The 23,908-nt window shown below is 48.9% G+C and overlaps 1 protein-coding gene across 1 annotated transcript; it reads left to right on the top strand.

The window, feature by feature from the left end:
• Positions 1–34: 34 nt before the first annotated feature.
• Positions 35–22,326, top strand: LOC144144326 (succinyl-CoA:acetate/propanoyl-CoA:succinate CoA transferase). Its single transcript, XM_077675724.1, has 7 exons — positions 35–418; positions 7,307–7,459; positions 16,395–16,634; positions 20,659–20,847; positions 20,922–21,137; positions 21,202–21,339; positions 21,797–22,326. Exons 1-7 carry the CDS (start codon positions 250–252, stop codon positions 22,108–22,110), a joined length of 1,419 nt encoding a protein of 472 aa, XP_077531850.1. The 5' UTR covers positions 35–249; the 3' UTR covers positions 22,111–22,326.
• Positions 22,327–23,908: the final 1,582 nt, after the last annotated feature.

Genomic DNA, 23,908 nt, shown 5'->3' with positions numbered 1-23,908 from the left:
AACGTGTGAACGTGACGTCATTCAGCAACAGATGCGCTCTATGAGATGCGCTTTCTCCTTCCCAGTTCCGTCCGTTCCGTCGGTTCCGTCGTTCGCTCACGCCCATGCGGTCCGGGTGTGCTTTAACCTAAACTTTAACGAGTTAGGTATTCTGGTGCGCCTACACTTGTGCAGGAAGGTTGGGCTGCTACGACAGCGTTTGGGAAGACTCCGAAGAGGGCTGACAGGTGCTCAGGCCACTATTCAGCAATGACGTTCAAGTCCAAAACAGCCTCTCTTTGCCAGCGGTTTGTCCGGTCCGGGCTGGCTTTGAGGAATAGGCGAGGCTACTACTCGTATTGCAACGAACCTTTTCAGCCGCTGAAGCGGGAGCCCCAATGGATGAAGGCGGAGGAGGCAGTAACCGCGATCAAATCTGGTAAGGATACGAAAGAATGGGTTGAATGCCTTCCAACACGCACTTCGGGAAGCCGAGCCGACCTTCACAAACTGTGCTAACACGTTTTTTTTTTTTTGTCTCATCGCGGCAGCTTTTTTTTTAGCTCGTCACACAATGATTGCATCTTCGATTGGGAGTTAAAACTCCGCCGTAATTATTTGCTCGCGCTCATTCCGTTTTGTTTAAGAAAAGACCAAGACAACGTCAACAAAATTTTATTGGTTTGCCTAGCGGCGAGTGCAGGCGTCTCGAACTCAACACCCGAAAGCTCTCTATCACGGTTCTTGTTCAGAAATATTGCATAGTAGCTTTTTCTGCGCCCGTTTGTGCCGATACTATTGATTGGAGGAGAAAGTGCGTGCCGGTTAGTAGGAACGTGTTTGCGGTTTTAGGAGGGTTAACGAAATATTGTACGTAAATCCGAGGGCGTTGCACCAGCCGGAGCCTGAGAAATTTATTGGACAAGTCGGACAACTGTTCCGCTTCGTCTCGCGCAGTGTTTTCCTCGCACGGTTTGCGCCGTGATAGCTAGAACCGGCTTTGCGCAGCACAGAAAAGGTCAAACGGGGCGCGCGCGTTTCATCTGTGGCCTTGACGTATTCTTCCAGTTTCCCGTTTCATGGGTTTCCGACTCGTACGTAGTAAACACCTGTGGTGAGGGCGAAAAATACCACGGCGCGCCTCGGGTTTGCTGCACTGTAAACACGAATGGACGAAGGCACCGCGTTATTTTACCCACGATCGTGGTTTTACCAACCCATGGAGGGAAGTAGCGAAGGAAATCCAGCCAAAATAAAAACCTGTTGGCAGAGTGCATTATTCATCAACCCACAAGTGGCTAAAATGCTAGCGTACAAGGCGCGCTGCCAGCGTTGCGACGGAATTCGTTTCTTGCTTGACTTGATTCTTATCGTCAAAAAGTACAAAAAGATCTTGCTCTTCTGCTCCAGGATTTCTGTTTAAGTTATGTCACTAGAACGTATCAGTCTTGGTGAAAAGGAGTTGGTGTTCTGTGTTCTAAATAATGCTGTTTCTGTTATTTGAACTCGTTCCATTTGACGTTTACAGCTGTATAAATGTACCCGTAAAGTGCGATGAAGCTTTCCATGTGGCGTTGATGGCAACAAAAAACATCCACTGCTTGGGAAGATTTGCTTTTTAAAACTCGCTCTTCCTGGTGGTGGCAGTTGTCAGGCACAAAGAAAGATTGTACCCCTTATCGCGTAGCGAGAGTTTTGGAAGGAGGGTCAAATGCCAGGAGCGAGAAGCGTAGGCAGATAACCCCACTCACTGAAGAACTTGTTTTGGTCACGTGTCCTTTGTGCTAGCTGCAAGCAACACCAAAGCGAAGGCAGAGCCACTTCTCAGTGAATGCACACCTCTTGATAGATAAGAGCAGCTCTTTTTCTTCTTCCCGAGGCCTTTTGTCCCCGTTCAGTTGGCGTGCATTTGGAGCAGCCACTCCTTCAGAGTTTGTCACAGGTTCTGCCAGCCCTCGCAGCCTTCACTGCGAGCACTGTTTTTATGCTTCAACCAAGTCCAGTTTGCTCGGTTACAGTTGTTGGGGCAAGCAGCAGGCTGGCAAGAGGCGAGCTGGTCGTTCAATGCAGCTGCCATCACAGACGTGTTGGAAACGAGTAAGCAAGGACACTGTATTCCCTTTGTGGAATTTTCCAAGTACTGCAGTTCGGCATAAATAATGGGCAGCAAGCATTGAAGTTGCAAAGGCTTGCCGGCTCTCCTTTTGCCTTTCTTGCAGCAAGCTTCTCATCATTTTGTGTTCACTGGGAAGGGGGAGGGTGTAGTGCTGTTTGCACTCTTTCAGCACTTCATGTAAGAGGTGACACGTAGTGTCAGCAAAGGGAGAAGCTCCTATCCCAGCTTCCCTCCCCCGTCCTTAGAAAAAGTTGGCTTTTTAAATTCTGCTTCCTTCACACACGGCGCACCATTTCTTCTTTTGTTAGAGGCGAGTAATGAAAACACTTGTGTGCCGGGATTTTGGTGCATGTCAAAGATCTTCAGGTGGTCTTAATAATCTGTAGCCCTGCACTGCCATAAAGTTCTCAGAGAATTCCCACCCAAACTACGGAGGTCGAAGTACAAAATATGGGATGGCCGAACTTTTGGGTAAGCTGAGAAAAACTGAAAAATGTGGGCGGAACGCCTACCCAAACTAGGGAGATATCAAGTAAAAAATATGGGATGGGCAAAGTGTCACACCAAGTTCAGAAAATTACAAAAAGGTGACCACATTAATACATGAAATAACACATTCGCGTTTCTTTGCTTGCTCATTGTTGCCGAAACCATTGAGCAACTCTAGCTTTTTCTGAATTGTGCAGTTATTTCACACGGTTGACGCCGAAAGCGAGTGCAGGTCAACAGTTGCATTACAGGCAGAAGAATGACTATCTGTGGGTCGTTTGCAAACTACTACTCTCTTTCTGGTACCCAGGTGTGAACTGCGGCCTTATCGCCCTACTGCCCCTTACTCCTTATCCTACAAGTCGAGTGGGACAGGCATTCTCAAGTTCAGAATCGAGTCGCCAGCAATGTTTGTGGCTGCGGGAAGGTGTCGAAGAGGGAGCTTCCTGGTCTTTCAAGTGTGTCAAAGCTAGCGCAATTTGAGGGTTGGGGGATATTTCGCCCTTACTGAGGGTTGTGGGCTGCAGGTTGGCTTGGAACCCTACGGTACAGTGCACCTTGAACCTGTAGTTTCAGCATGTGGACCTGATAATTTTCTTAGCATGCCGCCCACTCGTACGTTGGCTTTTAAAGGTGATAGTTTTTATTGGGCTACTTAAACAGAGAAATTTTGGACTGTCTATACGTCTGTCTGTGGGACTCAATTCAGCCACCCAGCCAAACTGAAACAAACTGCGCAATAGTCTTATATACTCACAGCCAAATCTAAACGTCTAAGTCCGGTGTCAGTGTTTACACTTGTCAACATCGGTGAAGAAGAACAAAACGTTATGCAAATATGAGGCAGAAAATTAATACATATTTGCAGTGTTCCTTTTATTTAAACAATTGTGGATGTTTGGTTTTCACTAGATAGGAAGGTTCCACTAGATAGGATCTATGTTCTGCTTGGAATGCTTGTGGAGTAGCGCAACGTGCTTCTATAAACGTTGTAGTAGGGTGCCTCAATTCATGCGCGTCTCCGCCGTCCAGCAGTGCTGGCACTGAGACACCCAACTTGGAGCAGTGGATTATGGTAAATTTGAATGGACTTGAGCAAACTTCTAGCATGTTATTTTGGGAGGAACGAGACTGTAGAGGAACAGCATGAGAGGTGAGCGGGAAAGGGAATGGAGGCATTTACTTGGCAAGGGCATCAGTCGACTGTCGTCTTTTGTCAACATTTGCAACAAAAGGGGCAGTACACGGCTATTTTTTTTACATTGGCTTTGGGGCACCGGTACTAATTTGCCCTATAGGGTCTTTGCCGAAACTTGTCCCCTATAATCACCCTTTGTAGTTTGGTAGATGGATGGAAGTGGGCGTTTCCCTGTGTAGCAGGTGGCCCCTTGTATGGCGTCCATACGGTGACCTTGACGAAAATTCTAGTACGAAAACAAACACAAAAATGTGCCCGGGGATTTCGATACTGCCTAATGCGAAATTTGTCTTGGGAAGTGAGCGCACGTCATTGCCGAGGCAGCACCGACGGGAGTGCTGGCGAGCCTCTGCGCAGGCGGCATGAAATGCGTCACGTGCGCGCCTCCCCCTCATCCTTTGGCCAAGTGTCGCGTAGACCAGCATCTCGTGCGGGCACAGGACACTGCCCTCCCACGAACCCTTTGCCACACTTTCCTCTGCAGTTTTCTTTGCTCGCTGTGCCCGTGGCTGTGGCCGTTGCCAAACTGCAGCAGCGGCACACTAAAATGAAAAACTTGTCGGTACATCAAGCAGCACTTGCGCTTCTTGCGCTCGCCAACTGCAAGTAGCTTTCTTATTGATCAAAGGACATTCTTTGTGGGTGAATGCTGCAGTGCAACTTCGTTTGTTTAGGATTGCATTGAACATTAAATAATCTGATGTTTTTCTTGCCAGCTGTAAGTACTGGCATCGCAATTTGGTATGAAGCATTTGCATGCCCCCTGCATTTTATTTTTGTGAAAGTGCGAAATTTCGCTTGCACAAGTGTTCAACAGCTACCGTGACACACATGCACCTCTGTTGAGTGTTTTGTATCCCAAAACACCTGCCAAAGAACACGTTGAAATAGCAGCCACAAGCACTGTTGCAAGCAAGAATGAAATGTAGTCGCAGTAGTGTAGCGAGGATGTACTGCCATTGGGGGTTGCATCTAACAAGTGTGGGCATTCAGTAATGCTTGGTTTAATAAACACAATTCGGAAAGAAAGAAGAATCACACTGACTTAGATGTGAGCACATTTCGTTTGCGAGTAGAGTAGTAATCCTTTATGATGGCTTCTTCCTCTTTGTTGTGGCTGGCAGTGCCAGTAATTTATTCAGCAGGCCCTTTATTGCGTGTAGTGAAGTGAAGTGAAGTTTATTTCCTTTTCATAGAAAAGAGGGGACCGAGGCAAAAGGCGGTTAAGCCTGTAAGTAGTACAGATGCAAACGCAAAAACACTTAATACATAGAATGGGCAGCAATCAAAATACAAAAGTAATATAGTATAAGCAGTAACACTTACTAGAATACAAAACGTGCACAATCATGGGCAAATACAAATTGATACTTGTATGAGTTCAATTTCGTACATACGGATGAAATTTAAGTACTTGTGTGAAAAAGATAGAACAATAGATATATACACTTACATCCATGTACTCACATGCATACACATACGCATATATATCAAAGACGGTAAGCTGCATTTTTACATTAGAATTTCACCTTCAATCAGATGCTGTTTGGTCTTTTTTTTTGAACATGTTTCCAGATAGAAAAAACTCATCAGGAAAGGGGAATTTGTTTAGCGCATTGGGTACTTGACAACTCAGTTTTTGTTCACCGTAATTTGTTCGCGTTCGCGGAACTCTTAGTTTTACTACGCGAAGATTGTAACCTATGTTGCTATCAGGAACAGAGTACAAGCGATGGCTGTCCAGGCCAGCTGCATGGCCTGTAAGTGACAGGAGGTGGGTGGCACTGGCGGGCATTCGCAGGTTGTAAAGCGGCGATGTGCTCTGTCTGGCTTGGATATCGTTGGTTCAAGAGCAGGTGCGCGTTGTGTGATGCCAAAGGGCAGTGTGACAAGTGATAACTCCTTTGTCTCTGCAATATCAGCAGTAGTTATCAGCTAATTTCCAACTTCTTGTCTAGCAAAAACCTTTCTCTGCTTTCTTCCTTTGAGCTGATATGTAACAGGCAAGCAGATAACGGATTTCCAAGTACTCCTATTGTCTGTGCAAACCTTTGGAGCCCCTCTAACCCAAAGGTTTATGGCTTGAGAACACACGTCTTGCGCCTCTATTTTGCACTAGGATGCCTTCAATTCATCAGAAGTGAGCGGCGCATTAGGCACGTTCTCTTTCAATTTCAGAACTGACATCCAGCCGTGCTCAGTCTGGTTGTTATCAGTGATAGCCTTGGTATTGCGTATTGGCTCGTGAAAAAAAAAAGGTAATTTCCCACGGTGTCTCACTAGTGGCTAAGGTGCTGGCGAGCCCGAGGACACTGCTTCAGTCCCCAACTTGGCTGCCGTTTTTCTTTTTTCTTTTTTTTTTGATGGAAGCCAGGAAGAGAAACGACCATGTGTGGAGAGCGTTCAAGATCTCCCGGTGGCCTGATTGTTCCGTTGTGCTGCGCTGCAGCGCACTTCGTAGCCCAGTTGCAGCTTTGGCGCATAAAGCCCCTCGTGGCATTGGGATCCCTGGGGCGTGTGGTGTGCTTTAGTCTAGCTGGACCAGTATGCATCACAAGGTGCAACGGGCACTTTGCATTGAGTAACTTTCAGCCCTTGTCCACCAGCATATGGTGTGCTAAGTGGAACACCATTGCCTGCGAAAAAAAGAATGAAGGAAGCTCACACTAACGTGCAAGTCTTGAAGGTGGCAAAGGTGTACGCAACCTTCACGACCATCACGAAGGTTTAAGTCCATGATTGAAGCCGATTTGCTTCTTCTTTACTGCTGCAACGACCTTTACTCCATAATTGTTGCTGTAAGTGTGAGCTTCTTTCATTTTTCTGGAAGAGATAATCATTGGACATCACCTTGGAGGGGCTGACACTGTGACCTGTCTTTCTCGCTCCGAGCAGGTGTTGCCATGATTGTGGCGAATGCTGCAGTTTTCTTTTTTGGCCAATGCTGGGCAATCTCCCCAAGTGGGTATGCTAGGCTTGACAAACGTGTGCAGGGGACGCTGGGTGGTTGTTGCGAGGCATGCACGCACGAGCGCTAGGCATATTGTTGGTTTTGTTAACAATTTCCGCGAGGCCCGTGCCCGTGCTCAACAATTTCTTGGCATTTTTAACTGCGGACTCAAAAATAAACAGCTTCGCTGTTAAAAGATGGCGTTGTGCTTCATCACATGAGCAAAGGAACAGTTGTGTTCAACCTTTCTTGTGGCAGGCTCAAACCTGTCGAAAATGACCCTGCAAATTGGTAGTCTCATCCCATGATGCACCGTGAACAGTTGCAGTTTGCCCCCTTGGTTGGCAGTGTTGTACAAGTGCACCTCTAGGCCTCAGCTGCTGCCAAGCTTGTCCGTATCTTATTTGCTTCCACTGTGGCAGCAGCTCTGGACAGGCATGAGAGGGAGGAGTGACCATTCGTTGAACTTTGTGGGACTCCAGCTTTCAGCAGCAGTGTCAAGCAGTGCTGGGCAGGCACGGAGGAGAGGCAGCTTCCCAGTGGGTGGGCTTACGCCACGCTGCCTGCCGTGCAGGGGACACGGTGTTCATCCAGGGAGCCGCCGCCACCCCGCGGGGCCTCATCCCGGCCATGGTGGAGCACGGCAAGAAGGCGGGCCTCAAGAACGTCACCGTGTGCCACATCCACACGGAGGGGCCGGCCGAGTACAACAACCCCGACTGCCAAGGTGGGCCTGCGGCCGCTGGACAGCCCTCTTTCCTCTCTTGGCACAAGCTTTGCCGGAGGGAAACGTCCGACTGCTCGTGCCTTGTTGCAGTTTTGTTCCACAGGAAATGTGGCTGCCATTCTGCAGGGACTGGCATTTGGACGCGTGGATTTCAATTTGCCCACTTGTTGCGCCATTGTGTGGCAGGGCAAAAGCCCTATGGCAGTCCAAAGAGGGCAGTCGGTACACACTTGGCACAGGAACCACAAGTTCGAAAACCCTGAGCAAACCTAGCAAAACATAGCCAGGTGTTTCAGTGTATAACCTTGCACTGCGGCGACTACAGTTGGGCAACTCAAGGCCACTTGAACCCTCACTGCTTCATGAAAAAGAGAAAAAGAAGACAGGTGCTATCTGCATTTTTTCAGCTTCAAAAACCCTCACTTTGTTTTGAGAGCCACTCAAGATGGTGCAGCGTCGTCGTGGCTGGTAAAGCCGCTCGTAGGAAAATGTCTATTGCCTAATGCTATTTCACTGGGATGTTTGTTATCACCACAAAATAGCACTATTCTTGGTTTTAAAGGGACACTGAAGTGAATTTGTCAAGCTCCCGTTTTTGCTTGCACTGCGTAGACTGGCTTAAATTAGCACACTTTTCATCGTTTATCCGGTTCACAAGTCTGTAATTATTTTACAAAGCGCGAAAGAAGAAAAACTACCATGCGCGGTTTGCGGCGGCCGCACCAACTAAAGGCTGCGATGACAGGAGGAAACGCAGCGTGATTGGTTAGCATTCAAACAAGTTTCGGTTTCGGTTCTGTAAAACAACATGCTTGACATCCGACGGCCTCGGTGGATGGGGATTCTCGATATCCCAGTAATCGCCGTAGCGCACTTCTGCCATGTTGTCGACTGTCAAATGCCTAAGATAAACCTCCCAGGATGGCTTGGAATTATAGCAATCACTAGCCGAGGCCTACGCAGTGGATGAACCCCCTTCGCGTCCCCGCATATGCTCAAATGCCATGCGCTTTTCCCCATATTTGGAGCTTGCCTCACTCATGCCTGTATCGTAAAATGCGTGTTCGCGCCAGGCCAAGGGTCTGTGGATTCTGGCTTGTGCCCACTGCACGCAAGCAGTCCGTGCTTATGGCAACAGCACGCCAACGAGAACTCGCTAGCGCGCCAGTGTCAGCCTGCGCGCGTTCTGTGAACTAGTTCGTGGAGCAGTGAATGTTACGGCCCAAAAAATGGTGAACTCAGTATAGAAAACATCGGCCGAAAACGAAAAAGTCAACTTATATAAAAAAAAAAGAACGTACCCCCGGGGATTCAAACTGGTGACTTGAAAAACAATTGCAATGCCATTCCTAGTGCTCCAGACCACTCGGCCACGGGCCAGCACTGCTTACTTTGGAAATATAAGGTATATAATGTATAACCATTTTACACTTTTATTCAGTTTTAGCATTTCAAGCAGCTTAGGTGACTATTTGTTGTATTGCGCTCGTGCAGTAAGCGTCCCCAAAGTTTCCACAATATCTCCCGTCTAGCAATTGCATTTCTTGACGGAAAGCGTTTGCAGATGTGTAGTCGTGCTGCTGACCGCTGTGCTTGTTCGCCCAGCGCAAAAAAGTGCTTCCTGCACCCTAGTTTTACGCTGTATGGTAAAATTTTCAGTTGATTTTATTTCCTTGGTAGCTACATTGACTTCGCTAAATCTTCTTCCGCCTTCAAGTGGCCTTATATTTTCCTACTGGTATACCAGTCAGTGAAGCGTCGCTTGTGCAGCGCTTGTTTGGAGCGACCTTGACTTGGAGCTAGATACAGTGTACAAACTAACAAAGTAAAGAAAGGCAGATTCTTCCATTCACAAACGTGTCCTGGCTTCGTTTCAACTGAGTGAGCGAATTGCGACGACCCGTCGGCGGCTGGCGGATGAAACGCTGGGCCGACTGACTCTGTCAGAAGGCCAGTGAGCTGTGCAGTAGCGCAGCCAATTGCCAGATCATCTCCTCCTGACGTCACTTGAAAACACCACGGGAAATGGGTGAGGATGCAGAGAGAAGGACAGCATTTTCGAATTGAATTTTCTATTAAATAAATTCGCGTAAACGCGCTCAGAGTGGTCGAAACAGGGCCTAGGGACTCTGGACTACAATTTGCGCTTGTAGTCCCGCAATGTTTACAAATCACTTCAGTGTCCCTTTAAAGTGCTCTCAAGTGTAAAGAAAAGTTCATCAATATCGGTAGATTAAGTCTACCATGGACACGAATATTAAATCTGCATGCATAGGCAAAAAAAACTACGGAACAGACGGAGTCCGTAGCTACCGCGTTCACCAGGACCCGAGTGCACCTGCGCGCGCGGGAAATGCGAGGAGGACATTCCCAACATTGTGGGATTACTACCGCAAATTGAAGTTTGGAGTCTCTAGGCCATGTTTCAATTACTCTCACTGTGTTTACGTGACTTTATTCAGTAGAAAAATTAATTCGAAAATGATGTCCTCCTCTCTGCATCCTCCTTGCCAATTTCTTATGAAGTTTCGTATGACTTCAAAACAAGATGGCTTGGCTTGACTGCGCTACTGTACGGCCCGCCGACCCTCCGACAGAATCAGTTGGCCCAGCGTTTAGTCGGACGGCCACCAGCGGGTCTTCGCAATTTGTTTGCTCAGTTGAAACTAAGCCACAACATGTTTTTGCCTGGAAAAATGTGCCTTTAGTTTGTTAGTTTGTAGACTGTATCGCTGACTGGTACTCTAGTAGAAATATGTGAGGCCAATTGCATGGTTCACAAAGGCACTTGAAAACCTTGAAAACCCACGAATTTAAAAGTGTCATTTTCAAGGCCTTGAAAGTCCTGGAATTTTCTAGTGGTCCTTGAAAACTCTCGATTTTAATGGTGATAATCAGTGGCTCCTGGCTGCATCTCTTTACAATGGATTTTAATTAAAGGAGCCATGAAGAGAAAACAAAAGTTTGTTTTATTCGAAAGATTAGGTGTTTCATAGTACCCCAAGCGCTTTCCCGGAAGCAAATGAGGCTTTATTCACTGAGAAATAAGGCAATTTAAGCCAAAATTTTAAATCTCCCGCTAAAATTGCACATTCCGTGACGTGAACAATGGCGTCATACGAGCCGGTCCATGAAACAGATACTTAGTATGTCGACTCCATATAGCACCCACACGCGGGAGTCGACCGAGACGGCGGCCATTTTAAAAATACTAGTAAAACCTAGTGCACCCGCAGCCCTAGTCATGGAATCGCCTGATCCGGAGAACAAAACTCTCGCCGAGGAGCTCGGGCTTGCATTTAACAACCTCACACCACTCGAACGCTCAATGCTTCTAAGTGCACGAGCGGCAAGAGTTGTGGGATACGCGGTGGACGGGAAAGCGACCATTCCGCGATAGCCACAACAGACGAACGCACTGCCGTCGGCACCGCTGCCTCGTCAGCCCCGTCGCGACGGACGAATACAGACTGGTACGTATGTGCCGTATTTTTATTACAGTTAATAATAGTTCAATTTCAGTAGCAGTATTGCTTATGCCAGTTGGCCGGTGTCGTGTATGGAAAGCCGTTCGCGCGAGCTCTCTGCTTCGACCAGAAAGATACGAGCGTCAATGCGCGGTGTTTACGGCATTTTTTTCCCCCAAGGTCAGAGCGATTTGACGAAGTCGGCGACGAGCGCCAGCATGTCCGAGGAGTGAGCTAACGTAAGGGTCCCTGCCGTAATCGCTTCCTCGGAAATGAAGCGAGCACACTCGTACTTCCTTTAGCTCTCTTTCTCCTCCGTTTGCAAAGTTCACAAAACGTAGCCACTTGCTTCGCCGAGGTTTGTCGTTGGGCAGCACATGAAAGGAGATCTCCTCACCGGCGGGGATGTCGCACTCCCTCGACGATTTGCCCGTACTACATGGGCATTCCAAAATGCAGCAACGAAATTTCATTGTAAAGTACTCGAACAAACTGAAGTTTTCAGTGGTTGTAAACTGGAAACGAGCTCATAACGACAGCAGCAAGCCAACACCATTCGAAACTTCTGCGACGACTGGCACTATCTCGTCGCTTCTTGCTGTTCCTTACTCCCCTCGTTTCTATTTTTACCTTTGCTGGTTGGCGATATGACGGCCAACCTCCTGTCAAGGGATTAAGATACCAAGCAAGGTCGCGGCTGTATGTGCTGGAACGGTTCGTTGGCCCCTAAGAGCCTCGAACCCGAAAATTCGTCTGCGCGACGGTGGCGACGGCGAGATGTCGAGTTCGGCCGGCGGTAGTTTCGTACGCATTGGCGCACACGCTTGCGTGTTCGTTCGGAACTTCAACCGTTTACTCCACCGTTCTTTGTCATAAAAAGAATGTGCAGTATGTTTCACGGGCATTTAGCTCGCTATGCAAACTGTAAGCCCTGCCTAACATGCGTTTGCTTTTGCCGGCCTCCGCCAATCGCAGAGCATTCTCGAGTGACATCATAGGTTCTGTTGCGGAAAATGAGCTGGTGGGTCGCATGGTCATTTCCTTTTTTCCTAATTATGTAGCTTATTTGAGCGAAGTTTGCGTTATAAGTGGTGTCGTTATGGTTCTAACCAGGCAATCTTTCGAATGAACCAAACTTGTGTTTTCTCTTCATGGCTCCTTTAAGTGTTAACCAACGTAAAAATTATTGTAACAAACTAGTTTCAGTGTATTGTGTAGCATTACAACAAATTTATCGGATTCTCATTAGTATGAGGCAACACCATACATGGGGACTTCTCAGTCCAATCTATGTCCTGATACAATCCAATACAATCCGACTTCGTTCCTCCATTTTGCGTCTTCCATCGTAGCCTGCGGACTATGAAGAAAAGCTCAGGAGAGGCCCTGACGTCACTTCTACAGCAGCCGGAACCGCCATGCAGGTCAACCGCCCTTTTTTGCTTGTATTTAGCGCGCAAGCGCTACCTCCTTCGTTGTCGCTGGCTCCACTGTCGTCTGCTTCGTCTTTGCCCGCCGACCATTGGCTACCGGCTGGGCCGCGCAGTGGCGTCGTGCCCCGATGGGCCGGCCTGCCTACGATGGCCGTGCAAAGATGACGTCGCTTCTTCCACCCTCCTCCCAATGAGCCGGTGGCTAGCGGGGCCTCTCCCGAGCTGTCTTTTCTCCATGCTGTGGACGCTCACTCGTTGCATGTTTGCTGCGCCTCATACGCCCCTTTTGCTGTTACATAGCAAATGGTGGATATGGACATAGTTGAAGGTCATCATGCCTGGGAAGTGCATTTTTTAGCAGTCATGGCTGAGCAAAGAGCCCTACAAAGACAGAATTTCGCCCCGCTGATCGTGTCAAGTTTAGACCGTGCGGGAATAAGTTTAACGTGTTGAAGTGTCACGGTGCAAACGGACGGAGGACGTAGAACAATGCAGAAGACGGGCACTGTTTAACGTTTCATGAGTTTGACTTGAAATATGTGCGACATTTCGTCGGTGGGAGAGACGGTGCGTAAAAGTCGTGCCAACATGAAGCGTGCTACGAAAAGTGTCTGCCCAAAGCTAAAGAAGCGCACCCAGGTGAGAATCACGGCCTCTTTTGTCAAAAAATAAATTCGTTTCTCCCAGAACACCGTGTTTTATTGGTATTATTGCAGACTTTAAGTGCATTGTATTGCAGACTTTAAGTGCATTGCTAAATTATCGGCAGGCGAGTGCTGTGGCTGCCTTAATTACGGCGTCATGGTAGGTGCTGAGATGCGCCTCACTTTTTGCCGTCGCAGCGACGAAGCTTTGCAGCCCGCCTTGTTTTTCATTGCGACATTGTCTGGTCGCTCGCCCATGCTTGCCACAGTGAGCCGTTTCCCTTTCTATATATTCTTGCTGCGTAGGCGACGTGGGGTGCGTTCATCCACTGCGTACGCCTTGGCTAGTAAGTGTTACGATTCCGAGCCATGCTGGTAGGCTTGTGTTGCGAATTTCACAGCCCACATGGCAGAAGGGCGATATGCCGATTACCGAGAATCGAGAATGCCCATCGAACAATAACATTGGATGCCAAGCCTGTTGTTTCACAGAACCGAAACTGGTTTGAATTCTAATATTGGACATTTTCCAGTCATGTAGCACCTTGTATTGACGTCGCTGCTGTTGGTTGGTACGGCCGCCACAAACTGCTCATGGTAGCTTTTCTTTCACGCTTTATAAAATAAATGCCGCCTTATCACCTGGATAAATGATGAAAAGTGTGCTTATTTGAGCCAGTCTACGCAGTGAAAGCAAAAACTGGAACTCGACAAATTCACTTGTGTCCCTTTAAACACTGGTTTACGACTGGAATGCCACAAAAGTATTTCAATAATCGGTTAACTTATTTGATTGAAGTGTGCACTGAAACTGGCACGAGTGCTATTCCAACGTGGCAGTCTTTTGATCAGAGTGAAGTTTTCTGTTGTCTTCGTGGTTCCTTCAAAAGCGGCTAGCTCGCAAGCTTATGGTCTTCCACGCAGGGCTTAGCAGTCCTCTCTGCTTGTGCCTTGTGCCAACCAAGCTTTGCACAGTGGTGTGCTTAGACTCTGGGGAGTTAGTTGGTGGGGAATTTCGCTTGCCCAGAATAATGAAGCCATATTATGTAATTGGCGAGGTAGAAGCAAAAAATTAGCGTGGCATGGTTTATATCCCACTCAGGTGGACCTGAACTTTAGCATAACCAAAATAACTCTTTTACGACAGAATGCTTTTGTGTGCTAATTTCATGTGTGCATCTTTAGCAGCAAATCGAAGCACAATGCAAGTAATATAATGGACGGGGCGCAGCGTGTATTGATGACATCATAATCGCATTTGTTCCGTTCACTGTCGCCACCGGTTGGCTTGTGGCACTGGCTGCCTGCTGGGACGATGTCACATCTGCAACTGACCCACGAGCATTGTCTGCCATGCTTTGCCCAGGCATTTTGACGCCCCAAAACAATGATGTTCGCACTGCTTTGCGCGAAAGCCATTTATGCATTTTCTGTTTTTTGATGTGAACTGTGTATTTCTGTAATGCTTAGTTCAGTGGTCGCTGCAACGTGCTCCCTCTGTGCCCGTCTGGGCCTGCAAGGTATTGTGACGAGATAAGTATACTAGCTGAACACAAAGCTGGCACTCTGTGGTGTATGCAAACTTGGCGCCCCCTCCACAGCAGCAGTGCTTGTTGGGGAAGTGAATGGCCGCTATTTGCAGGAGTCGGAGTTAAAAACAGAAGCAGCGGAGAAGAGAGTGGTGGCTGCAAATAGCACAAGGGGGGACTTTGGCTGGTGCCCCTGAAAGTAAGTGGTGGGCTGGGGGTAAAAGGCAAGGATGGGAGTTGTGCCAAGCTGTCTTGTGTCATGCGAATGCGGAACGGGGTCTTGCGTGCCAAGAAAGTGCACTGGGCTGTGGCGAACTTCGCAAACATTGTCACTCTCCTGCATCGTCAACGGCAACTGTGCCTGGCGTAAATTCTTTGTGCTCCTGGTTTCACTGCACGTGTATTGAACTCTCGTTACAGCAAGTTGGCGTTATTCCAGCCGCGTCTTTGATGTTTTTTAACTCTTTCGTTACGGCGGAAAAACGACCGATTTTGAGTGCTTCCACAAAACGTTTTTTTTTTCTCTTGAGCTACTGGACACACTTAGCCTTGCTATGAATGAAATTGTAGCTTATAGATTGCTCTTCCAAACACAAAGCAGCAGTTTTGTTAAAGGTACAATTACTTACCTCATTTATTACTATTCTCAATTACTATTCCTCAAGTAAACAGAAAAAAGCGCTCAAGAAAAGTATACGAAAAACACAAATCGGCAATTTTACCGAGACTAAAAGTTATTTCAGGAATTTTAAGACATACAAATTGTTCCTACGTTCCTTTGCTATGATTCAATATATAAATCAACAGTGTACACCACGTTTTGGATTTTTGAGGGCCCGTCAACCTAGCGGAACTGACGGCTGTACCACACCGCGAAGGCACTCAAGGGTGAGTGAGTCGCTGCAAAATGTGCATCCAAGTGTACTCTTTTGTGTTCTCGCACAAAATCTTTATCAGTTCGGTGGTAAAAAAACAAAAAAAAAATCCAGTGCTCACAAGAAGCGTCGCACCTGAACCCTGCAGCGCTAATCTGACACGAGCCCCAGGTTATCTTGAAGGTAATATTGCGATACGGCACGGTGCATTTGGCAAAATATCCTGGCCGTACATTGTCAAGTCCCTAAACACAAAATCAAAACCGCAGTCGTCAGATAAGAAGCACATTTTGTTTATAAATACAGCGCGGAGTCGCAACCTGCCAGCGCTTGTTGTAGTGCGATGCACCTGAACCGGAGCTTCGTCGTCCGAACTGAAATCTGAAGTTCCCACATTATTGCTTGACCCCTCACTGCTGCTGGAATCAGAAAAATCGACAGCAGGAGCTGCCGAAGTGCTTGCTACAGCAGTCCGACTGTGTGGAGCGCGGCGTGAACCCGCCGCCATTTTTCCTCCTGCTCCCCTCTACCTTCGGTTCAAATTTCTCTTGCTACATCGCCACCACACGAGACACATAAACCAACAAAACCGAAATTGAAAGAGAAGTTGCCAATGAGCACACCAGATGGCGATAGTTGTCTGTGGAGCGTGGGTTTCAGATTTTGCGGGAGATTTGAAATCATCGGACGCCGGCTTCCGATTGCCTATGGCGCCGTCGTGAAAGAGTTAAGCAGTTGTAGCCCCAATGCACGCACTTTGAAGCACTCACTTCCTTGCAGAGTGCACAAAAGGTGAGTTGTAGGCATGCGAGGTCCCGCTGGTCACCGTGTCGAGCCACTGCATCTAGCGGCAGGACGGGAGTGCGACAGGCTGTACTAACCCTGGCCACCCTGCCTAGCCGGGAGGGGATTACTTGCACTGTGGTGCCCAGCCTCGGGACTGGGCCAAGTAGCCCAGCCCTTGCTGCTGCCCTGGCGACTGTGCAGGCATCTTCCGGAGCATGTCGTTCTTTGTGGGGGCCAACTGCCGGGAGCCCATCAACGCGGGGCGGGCGGACTTTGTGCCCATCTTCCTGCACGAGATCCCACAAGTGTTCCACCGCGGTGTGCTGCCCGTCGACGTGGCCCTGGTGCAGGTGACGCCGCCAGACATACACGGCTACTGCAGCCTGGGCACTAGCGTCGACTGCGTTCGCGCCGCACTCACCCACGCCAAGTACATCATTGGTCAGTGTGCACTGCCGGATGACAAGCATTTTCAGTGTTTCTTCAGCGCTTGTCCGGCAGCAAACGATGCTTTATTCTCTGAGAAATTAAACATTTAAGCCAAAATTGCAATTTCAGTTTGAGCGAAGCCGCTATGTTGTGTTTTCGTGACATTGACAATGACGTATCCAGAGCAGGGCCTTAAAATTACAGATAGCCCGCTGACCATGGCTACTACCATCTCACAGATGGTTGCTTGGTTATTTTGTTTGTTGCTCACTTTCATAGATCGCATTGCAATAGCGCGGAAGTGCCAGTGTTTGCACTTTAATTGCTTCTAGCCGGACTTTTATACCGGCTGTATTTTTATTAAGGTTCATACTAATCGTTTCCTAAAATGTAAGCTATGGCTCGACAAACATGGTCATGCAAGTGACTGTGCCACTTATGTCAGTTGGTCAGTGTGTGTCAGAGAAGTCCAACGCATCTGACGGCCGTGTTAGGCTGTGTCAGCAGGCAAAGTGCCGCACTAACTGCTTCGGTGTTTAAGTGTTCGTTCATAACTTCCGCTGTTTACCCAACCATTCTTAGTGCTATAAAAAGAATGCTCCCTAAATGTAAGCGGAAAAAGGTCGTTCGGCAAGCTTGTAAGCCCTGCCTAGTTTGCGTTTGCTTTTGCCGGCCTCAGCCAATTGCACAGCTGGGCATATGACATCATAGGTTCTGTTGTGGGAAAGGCGTTGCGCTGCAGAGCACGAGGTTGCGGGTTCGATTCCCGGCCGCGGCAGCCGCTTTTCTGATGGAGGCGGGAAGCAAAAACGCCTGTGTGTACGAAATTTCGGCGCACGTTAAAGATCCCCAGGTGGTCAAAATTAATCCGGAGCCCTCCACTACGGCGCGCCTCATCGCCTTCGTTGCGTCGGCGCGTTAAACCCTACAATCAATCAATCTTCTGTTGTGGGAAACGAGCTGGTGGGTTGCATGGCCATTCCCTTTTTTCCCTAATTATATGGCTTATTAGAGCAAAGTTTGCGTTAAAAGTGTTCAATATGAGGCAATCTTTCAAATGAACCATACTTGTGTTTTGTCTGCATGGCCCCTTTAAGGGGGCACATGTGTCGTAGATCAAAAAGTTTATTTCTACAGTTATGATAATGAAAATTGGGGGACATAAGTAGTTTTTCATTCTGATTGTAGATATAAAATTCTTGTGTAAAACAATTACATTCAAATTTTTTGTATTTTATGATTTTTTTAGAGCCTTTTTAAAAGAACTACTGGAGGAAAGCATCTGAACAATGTACCAGTGAACTGTGCACGAATCAAGGAGTTCAATAAGACGACAGTATCATTCAATCTGGTCTGTAGCAGAAGTTACGACCGTTTGAAGTTTGGGCTCTAAAGGTGGGAACCCAAAAAACCGGTTTTGCCTTCCAGGTCCAATTTTCAAATGGTCGTAACCACGGAGTAAGATAAACAGGAGCGCCGACTTCGCTCTCTCCAACGGGCCCTTAATGTCCCTCGCTCGCGGAGCCCAATGTAGATGGCGCTACGAATGGCGCAGCGATCCCCGTGCTCCGGAGCTGCTTAGTTTGCGGGCGCGACGGCGAGGCGCATTCCGGCTGAATTTGTCGTCTGCTTCGGAGGCGGTTCGTTTGGCGCAGCTTCGCGTCCTTTGCGGGCATGATTAACTGGTTCGACAGCACCTCCTGGGTAACCGGTATCCGACGGAATTAAGTTGTTGTACCGCGAAGATACGTTAAGGATTTGTTTGCAGAATGGGAATACGAAATGTAGCGACCACATTCAGACACCTGCCCGCTAGAGAAACGCTTCCTTTTCCGCACTTCGGGCCACGAGTGGCACTACGTTCCGTAAATTGGCGAATGGGAATTCTGTTGTGTGCAACATGTATTACACAAGCCAACTATTTATAACAAATAGCCATTCTAAAGTGCCCTCCACCTTCTTGCCACTTGTAAACTAAGCTAAATCGGAATGAATGCTAAACAGTGAGCTCACAAGCCCAATTTTTTCAGTGTCTCTGCTCGTTATCACGCAGGGGTGTAGCCCCGAGCTTTTTTTTCTTCTCCTTTGGGACTGCATACGACAGCATATTGCATTATGCGTACTGCTAGTACTGCATACCACGCTCCTGTATAGCGCACGGTGCTCCAGAGAACTACACCCACACAGTAGAAAGCAGCGTGCTCCCCGCTGCAGAGCACACGTAAAACGCGGAGTGTTGCTTGAAAAATGATGATTGGGGGGCTAGGTGCTTTTGAAGGCAACATTGAGTTTCAAATCAAGTTAACGACTTCAACTGCATGAACAGCTGCATCTTTCATTAATTCAGGCTGCGAGTAGTGCCAAAACAACCATGCTAGGGGCACGGGGGGACGCTTCGAGAAAAGTTTCCGTATCACAACTCCACTTAGTACCAATACGTTCCACGCTTTTTCCACCCGTCACTTGCTTTCTCCCCCTCCCTCTCTAATGTCTGAGTACTTGCGACCCCTCAACTGGTTGTGCAGCTGTTAATTACGACACGTAGATACGACGTGCAGGGGGCAGACTTCTGTTGATGGCTTCATTAATAAAACATGCCACAAATGCAATTTATTTATATTATTGTTAAATTAAATGTAATTTTATAAAACACACAAGCACTTATGACGCAATATAGGTCATTATCCTGCATTGCTCTTTATTTTAGAACAAATTTATTTTCACAAACCGGATCAGAACACGTTGCTCAGCAATGCATCTGGCGGCATGTGCTCGCGACATTGACAAGATTACACGACCGCACAGTGACAGTGAACATCGGGCCGTAAGTTGCGACGCGTGTTGAAGCAAAGATAGCTTTCGAAATACTTTGCTCGCGTAATGACGCTGACAGCGCCTTTCCATATTCATGGGCAGGCGGCAGCCGTAAATTTCTTGTGTGGAACTGCATGCATCGTTGCCGCACGCCTGTGTCAACTGCGGACGTAAACGTTGCGTGTGCAAAAGCATAAATCGTTAAGCGTGCGGCCGGGTAGCGGGCGACCAAGAAAGAGCGATTTTAGCGCTGTACCGCTTTACCGCAAGCCGAATCAGGCTTATGGTATCGCAGACTGCATGTTGCAGTCTGTGATATTACTCTGGCTGATTTCTTGTGTGGTTCTGAAATCGTCGCCGTACGACTTCATCTTAGATCTCCTGGGTTAGATCGATATTCTCCGGTCTAGCTTGATTATTCCAGACTAAATGTTTCGTGTTAGAGAATAAGCAGTTGTGACATATGTGGCGGTGTGCTATTACCCCGCCGCTCATTGCGGCTGCGCACCGTGATTGAGATCTTCGCATGCGTCTCAGATGTGTGCACAGTTTGAGATGTTAGAAGACAGATGTTGCGGCGAAGGGAAACAAGCCGCTGCCGAAAGTGAGCAAGGGTGGAGCAACGTGCAAAGGCATGACGACGAGAGAGGCACGAAAGAGGACGGGAGCAAAGTGAAAGCTGGGCGTCCGGTGGCGCGGGGACATAATCGTCCCTCGCAGATGATTTTTTCTGGGCCACAGTCGGCGCTCCTTTTAATCTTACTCCGTGGTCGTAACTTCTGCTACAGACCAGATAGTATGGTGATGTTAGTCTTGTTGCACTCGTTGATTCGTGCACAGTTCACTGGCATCTTGTTCAGCTGCATTCCTCCAGCAGTTCTTGTACAAAGGCTGTCAAAAAATCCAATAATAAAATGCAAATAAATTTGAATGTGGTTGTTTTAAGACCAGTGTGCCCCCTAGAGTTGATCAGGTTGCTGTACTGTGAGCACAGTGTTGGTGGAGTTCTGAAAATGTGGCAGGAAGACTTGCCAAAGACTCTTAGAAGCGCCAGGAAAGTCGCACCAGAGAGCCTCCATGTCGTGCCGGCAGTGCTCGCCTTCCTTGGTGACACACAGGGCACGGATTGCCTTCTGTGCCGTGCCGCGGCTCGACAGTGGGCCCTGTGGGAGCACTCTGGTGTGAGCCGAGAGAGAGACGGGCGTGCCCTCCTCCTGTGCAGGCCAGGTGAACGAGCACCTGCCACGCACCTGGGGCGACGGGAACATCCATGTGTCGCACTTCGACGCGCTCGTGCAGCACAATGCCAAGTTGCCCGAGCACAAGCCAGCCGCGCTCACCGACGTGGAGAAGCAGATCGGCAAGAACATCGCCGACAACCTGGTCGAGAACGGCGCCACGCTGCAGCTGGGTGAGTGCTGGCGACGGCCAGAGCCCTTCTCTCTCATCCCGCCGAGTGCCCTGAGGAGGAGGACGTGCGCGCAGGCATTGGCTCGATTCCGGACGCCGTGCTGAGCTGCCTCAAGGGCCACAAGAACCTGGGCATTCACTCGGAGATGTTCAGCGACGGAGTGGTGGACCTGGTCTACGAAGGCTGCATCACTAACAACGAGAAGGTCATAGAAAAGGGCAAGATCGTGGGCAGCTTCTGCATTGGCACTCAGAAGCTGTTCGACTTCATGAACTGCAACGCCAGCCTGGGTGGGTAACTCCTCTTCCCCCTTTGCCGCCGCCACAGTGCAGCTTGTTGCCTTCTCTGGTGCAGTGATGCTGGACGTTGCTTACGTGAACAACCCCCAGATCATCTGCCAGAACCCCAAGGTCACAGCCATCAACTCTTGCATCGAGGTGGACATCTGTGGCCAAGTGGTGTCCGATTCCATTGGCCCACGCATCTACTCCGGTGAGCACTGGCCGCCATTCTGCCAGCTATGATACTGGAGAGCTCAGCAGTGCATGGCTGCCTTGCTGGGGCTCACTTTGATGTACAGTGCATGACAGCAGCAGACGGTGATGTGCTACATGTTCCCATTTTTCTAGAGGGGGAGAGTTTGCATTTAGTAACTGGATTGGTGTTGATTAACCCCCTGGCATGGTCTGCTGTTTTGGTGGTCAGTTAGTCATGCCAATGCTCGACTCGTGTGATGGGACATTCACTGCTTTCACAGAGAAACATTGAACACATGTAGAGCAGTAGGTAGCTAGGTAGCCCGTGGTTGAAGTGTGCAAGTGGCCCAATTGGTACAAATGTTTCGCATGTGCGATACGCTTTACTAAAATTTTTGAGCTGGCTGAAATGCTTTTCGGGTGTGTAGTGTGTCTGCAGCTGCAGTTGACCAGCCAGCACTATTTTGGCGCAGGCTTTGGCGGGCAGGTGGACTTCCTGCGCGGGGCGGCCATTGGGCAGGACGGCCGGGGCAAGCCCATCCTGGCCATGCCGTCAACCTCGGCCAAGGGCGTAAGCAAGATCTGCACGTACATCAAGCAGGGCGCGGGCGTGGTCACCACCCGGGCGCACGCCCACTACATCGTCACCGAGTACGGCATCGCCTCGCTCTTCGGCAAGAGCATCCGCCAGCGGGCGCACGCACTCATCGGCATCGCCCACCCCGACCACCGCGAGCAGCTTGAGAAGGAGGCCTTCGAGCGGCTCAAGTGCATGCCCTCCCCCTAGGGTACTCTCCACATACGTAGGCAGTGCCCAGCTCAAACCGTGCCGCACCTCTGCTGCTCCGAATGCGTCATTTGTACATACATAGCACGAGGGTGTGCCCTTTCCGCACATTGTGTTTGTCCAGTCTTCCCAACCGGTTATGGTACGTGTCTCGGCAGTGAATCACTAGACGTTTTGTTCGCGCAAAAAGGGAATAAAATGTACGTAGCCCTTGAATGGCATTTGTGCATTCACCAGAGCTGTGCGATGGAGGTGGGAGTTGTGTGCTTGGTGGCAAAATAAAGCTGCCATATTTTAGCAGCAGAGTGACTCACTGCTCCAGTTCCTCAGGGAAGAAGTAGAGGATGTTTATTGTCTGCAATACACAAGTCCACACAAACTGTTCCAGGTGCCCAAGTAGATATAAAATTAGTCACCTCGCACTTCACAAAATGTACACCACGGGAGCAGGCTGGGGCTAGAAGTGGTCGTGGAACAATGACTGGTTGGCAAGACGTTAAGTATGAGGCAGGGGGCCTCCTTGCGGGAGTGGCAATTTCTTCTGCTCCCAACGCACTTGAAAAGAATAGCGTGCCAGTTGACGTTATCAGCTTTCCCGCGGGGAACACAGCTCCGTTTCTTTTCCGAAGGCACCTGTAGACAATGCGCAAGGAGATGAGAAGCCACAGGAACAGGATGCGTTGGGCCCACCGGGCGGCGCTTGTACTACAGGAGGAGAGTGCGGCAGCGGCCCGGCCGGGACACTGCTATGTACATCCATGGGCAATAAATACACGGGCTGGGAGGAGCACTGCTCAGCAACACATGGGGGGCGGCAGTATTTACACGCACATTCGCCCACGCACAGCGGCGTTCTTGCAAAACCTTTTTCAGACCGCTTGACAAGGAATGAGAAGTGTGCGCGCAAGATGACACGGTCTGTACAAATGCACTTAACATTTTTGCACTCTCCCCCCCCGGAAAAGAAAGCTGTACTCCAAAGCAGGGGAAATGATTTGCTCTTGTACTGTGATGGCTGAAGACTTCCTTTTGCACTGTTCTCGTGTGGTAGTCTGCATTTTCCTCTGCCTCATTTCGAAAGAGCTGGTGCTTGTGGGGAGGGGGTGCATTTGCTTGTCTTATTCAGTATTATCCACATTGCATACAATTGCATTCCTGGTGGCGGGTGACCTGTGCGACACTCTGTAGGCGCACACTACATAACCAAGGTATGCATGCATAGCAAACACAATGTGCCACCAAAAGACCGGACAACGGACACAGTTGAAAAGAAAAAAAGTGACAGAACAGCCATCGATACAATTCTCGTTCCCTCCCTTTCTGCTAGTATGTACAGGGTGCACTACTGTCCTCGAACTATATTACACGAACAACGTGACCGGATCATGCAAGTTGCACAAGGCGATAACATTTGCACCAATCTGTCATTTCCAGCAGTGCGTGCCACTTGCGCAGAGCCAAGAAATCCCAGCAGGAATGGCCACTTTCACGGGCTCTTTCAAAAAGTAAAGGCAGCACAAGGCATTGGCACCAGGCCCAAGTGACGGCGCTGCCTCCGCCCCCTCTTTTCCAGAGTGCTTATTGCATTGCAACAAGCCAAACCATCGCTGCACGCCCATTCCGAATAGCAGCCACTATTCTGTCCTCCACCAAAAGCACACACATGGCACCAGAAAAATGCTCTGTACAGACACAAAACAAGCACATTCAAATATGCACACACACGCAGAAAGTAAACTAGCTGAGAAGACCTCCCTCGTTTTGCGCGCCGTGGTCCTCCATTAACGTGACAACAAAA

The sequence above is a fragment of the Haemaphysalis longicornis genome, unplaced genomic scaffold (genome assembly GCF_048455015.1).
Source record: "Haemaphysalis longicornis isolate Haplotype H1 unplaced genomic scaffold, Haemaphysalis longicornis Haplotype H1 scaffold_7, whole genome shotgun sequence".
NCBI lineage: Eukaryota > Metazoa > Arthropoda > Arachnida > Ixodida > Ixodidae > Haemaphysalis > Haemaphysalis longicornis.
The sequence above is the reverse complement of the archived record's forward strand: the minus strand, read 5'-3'. Positions and strand labels throughout refer to the sequence as shown.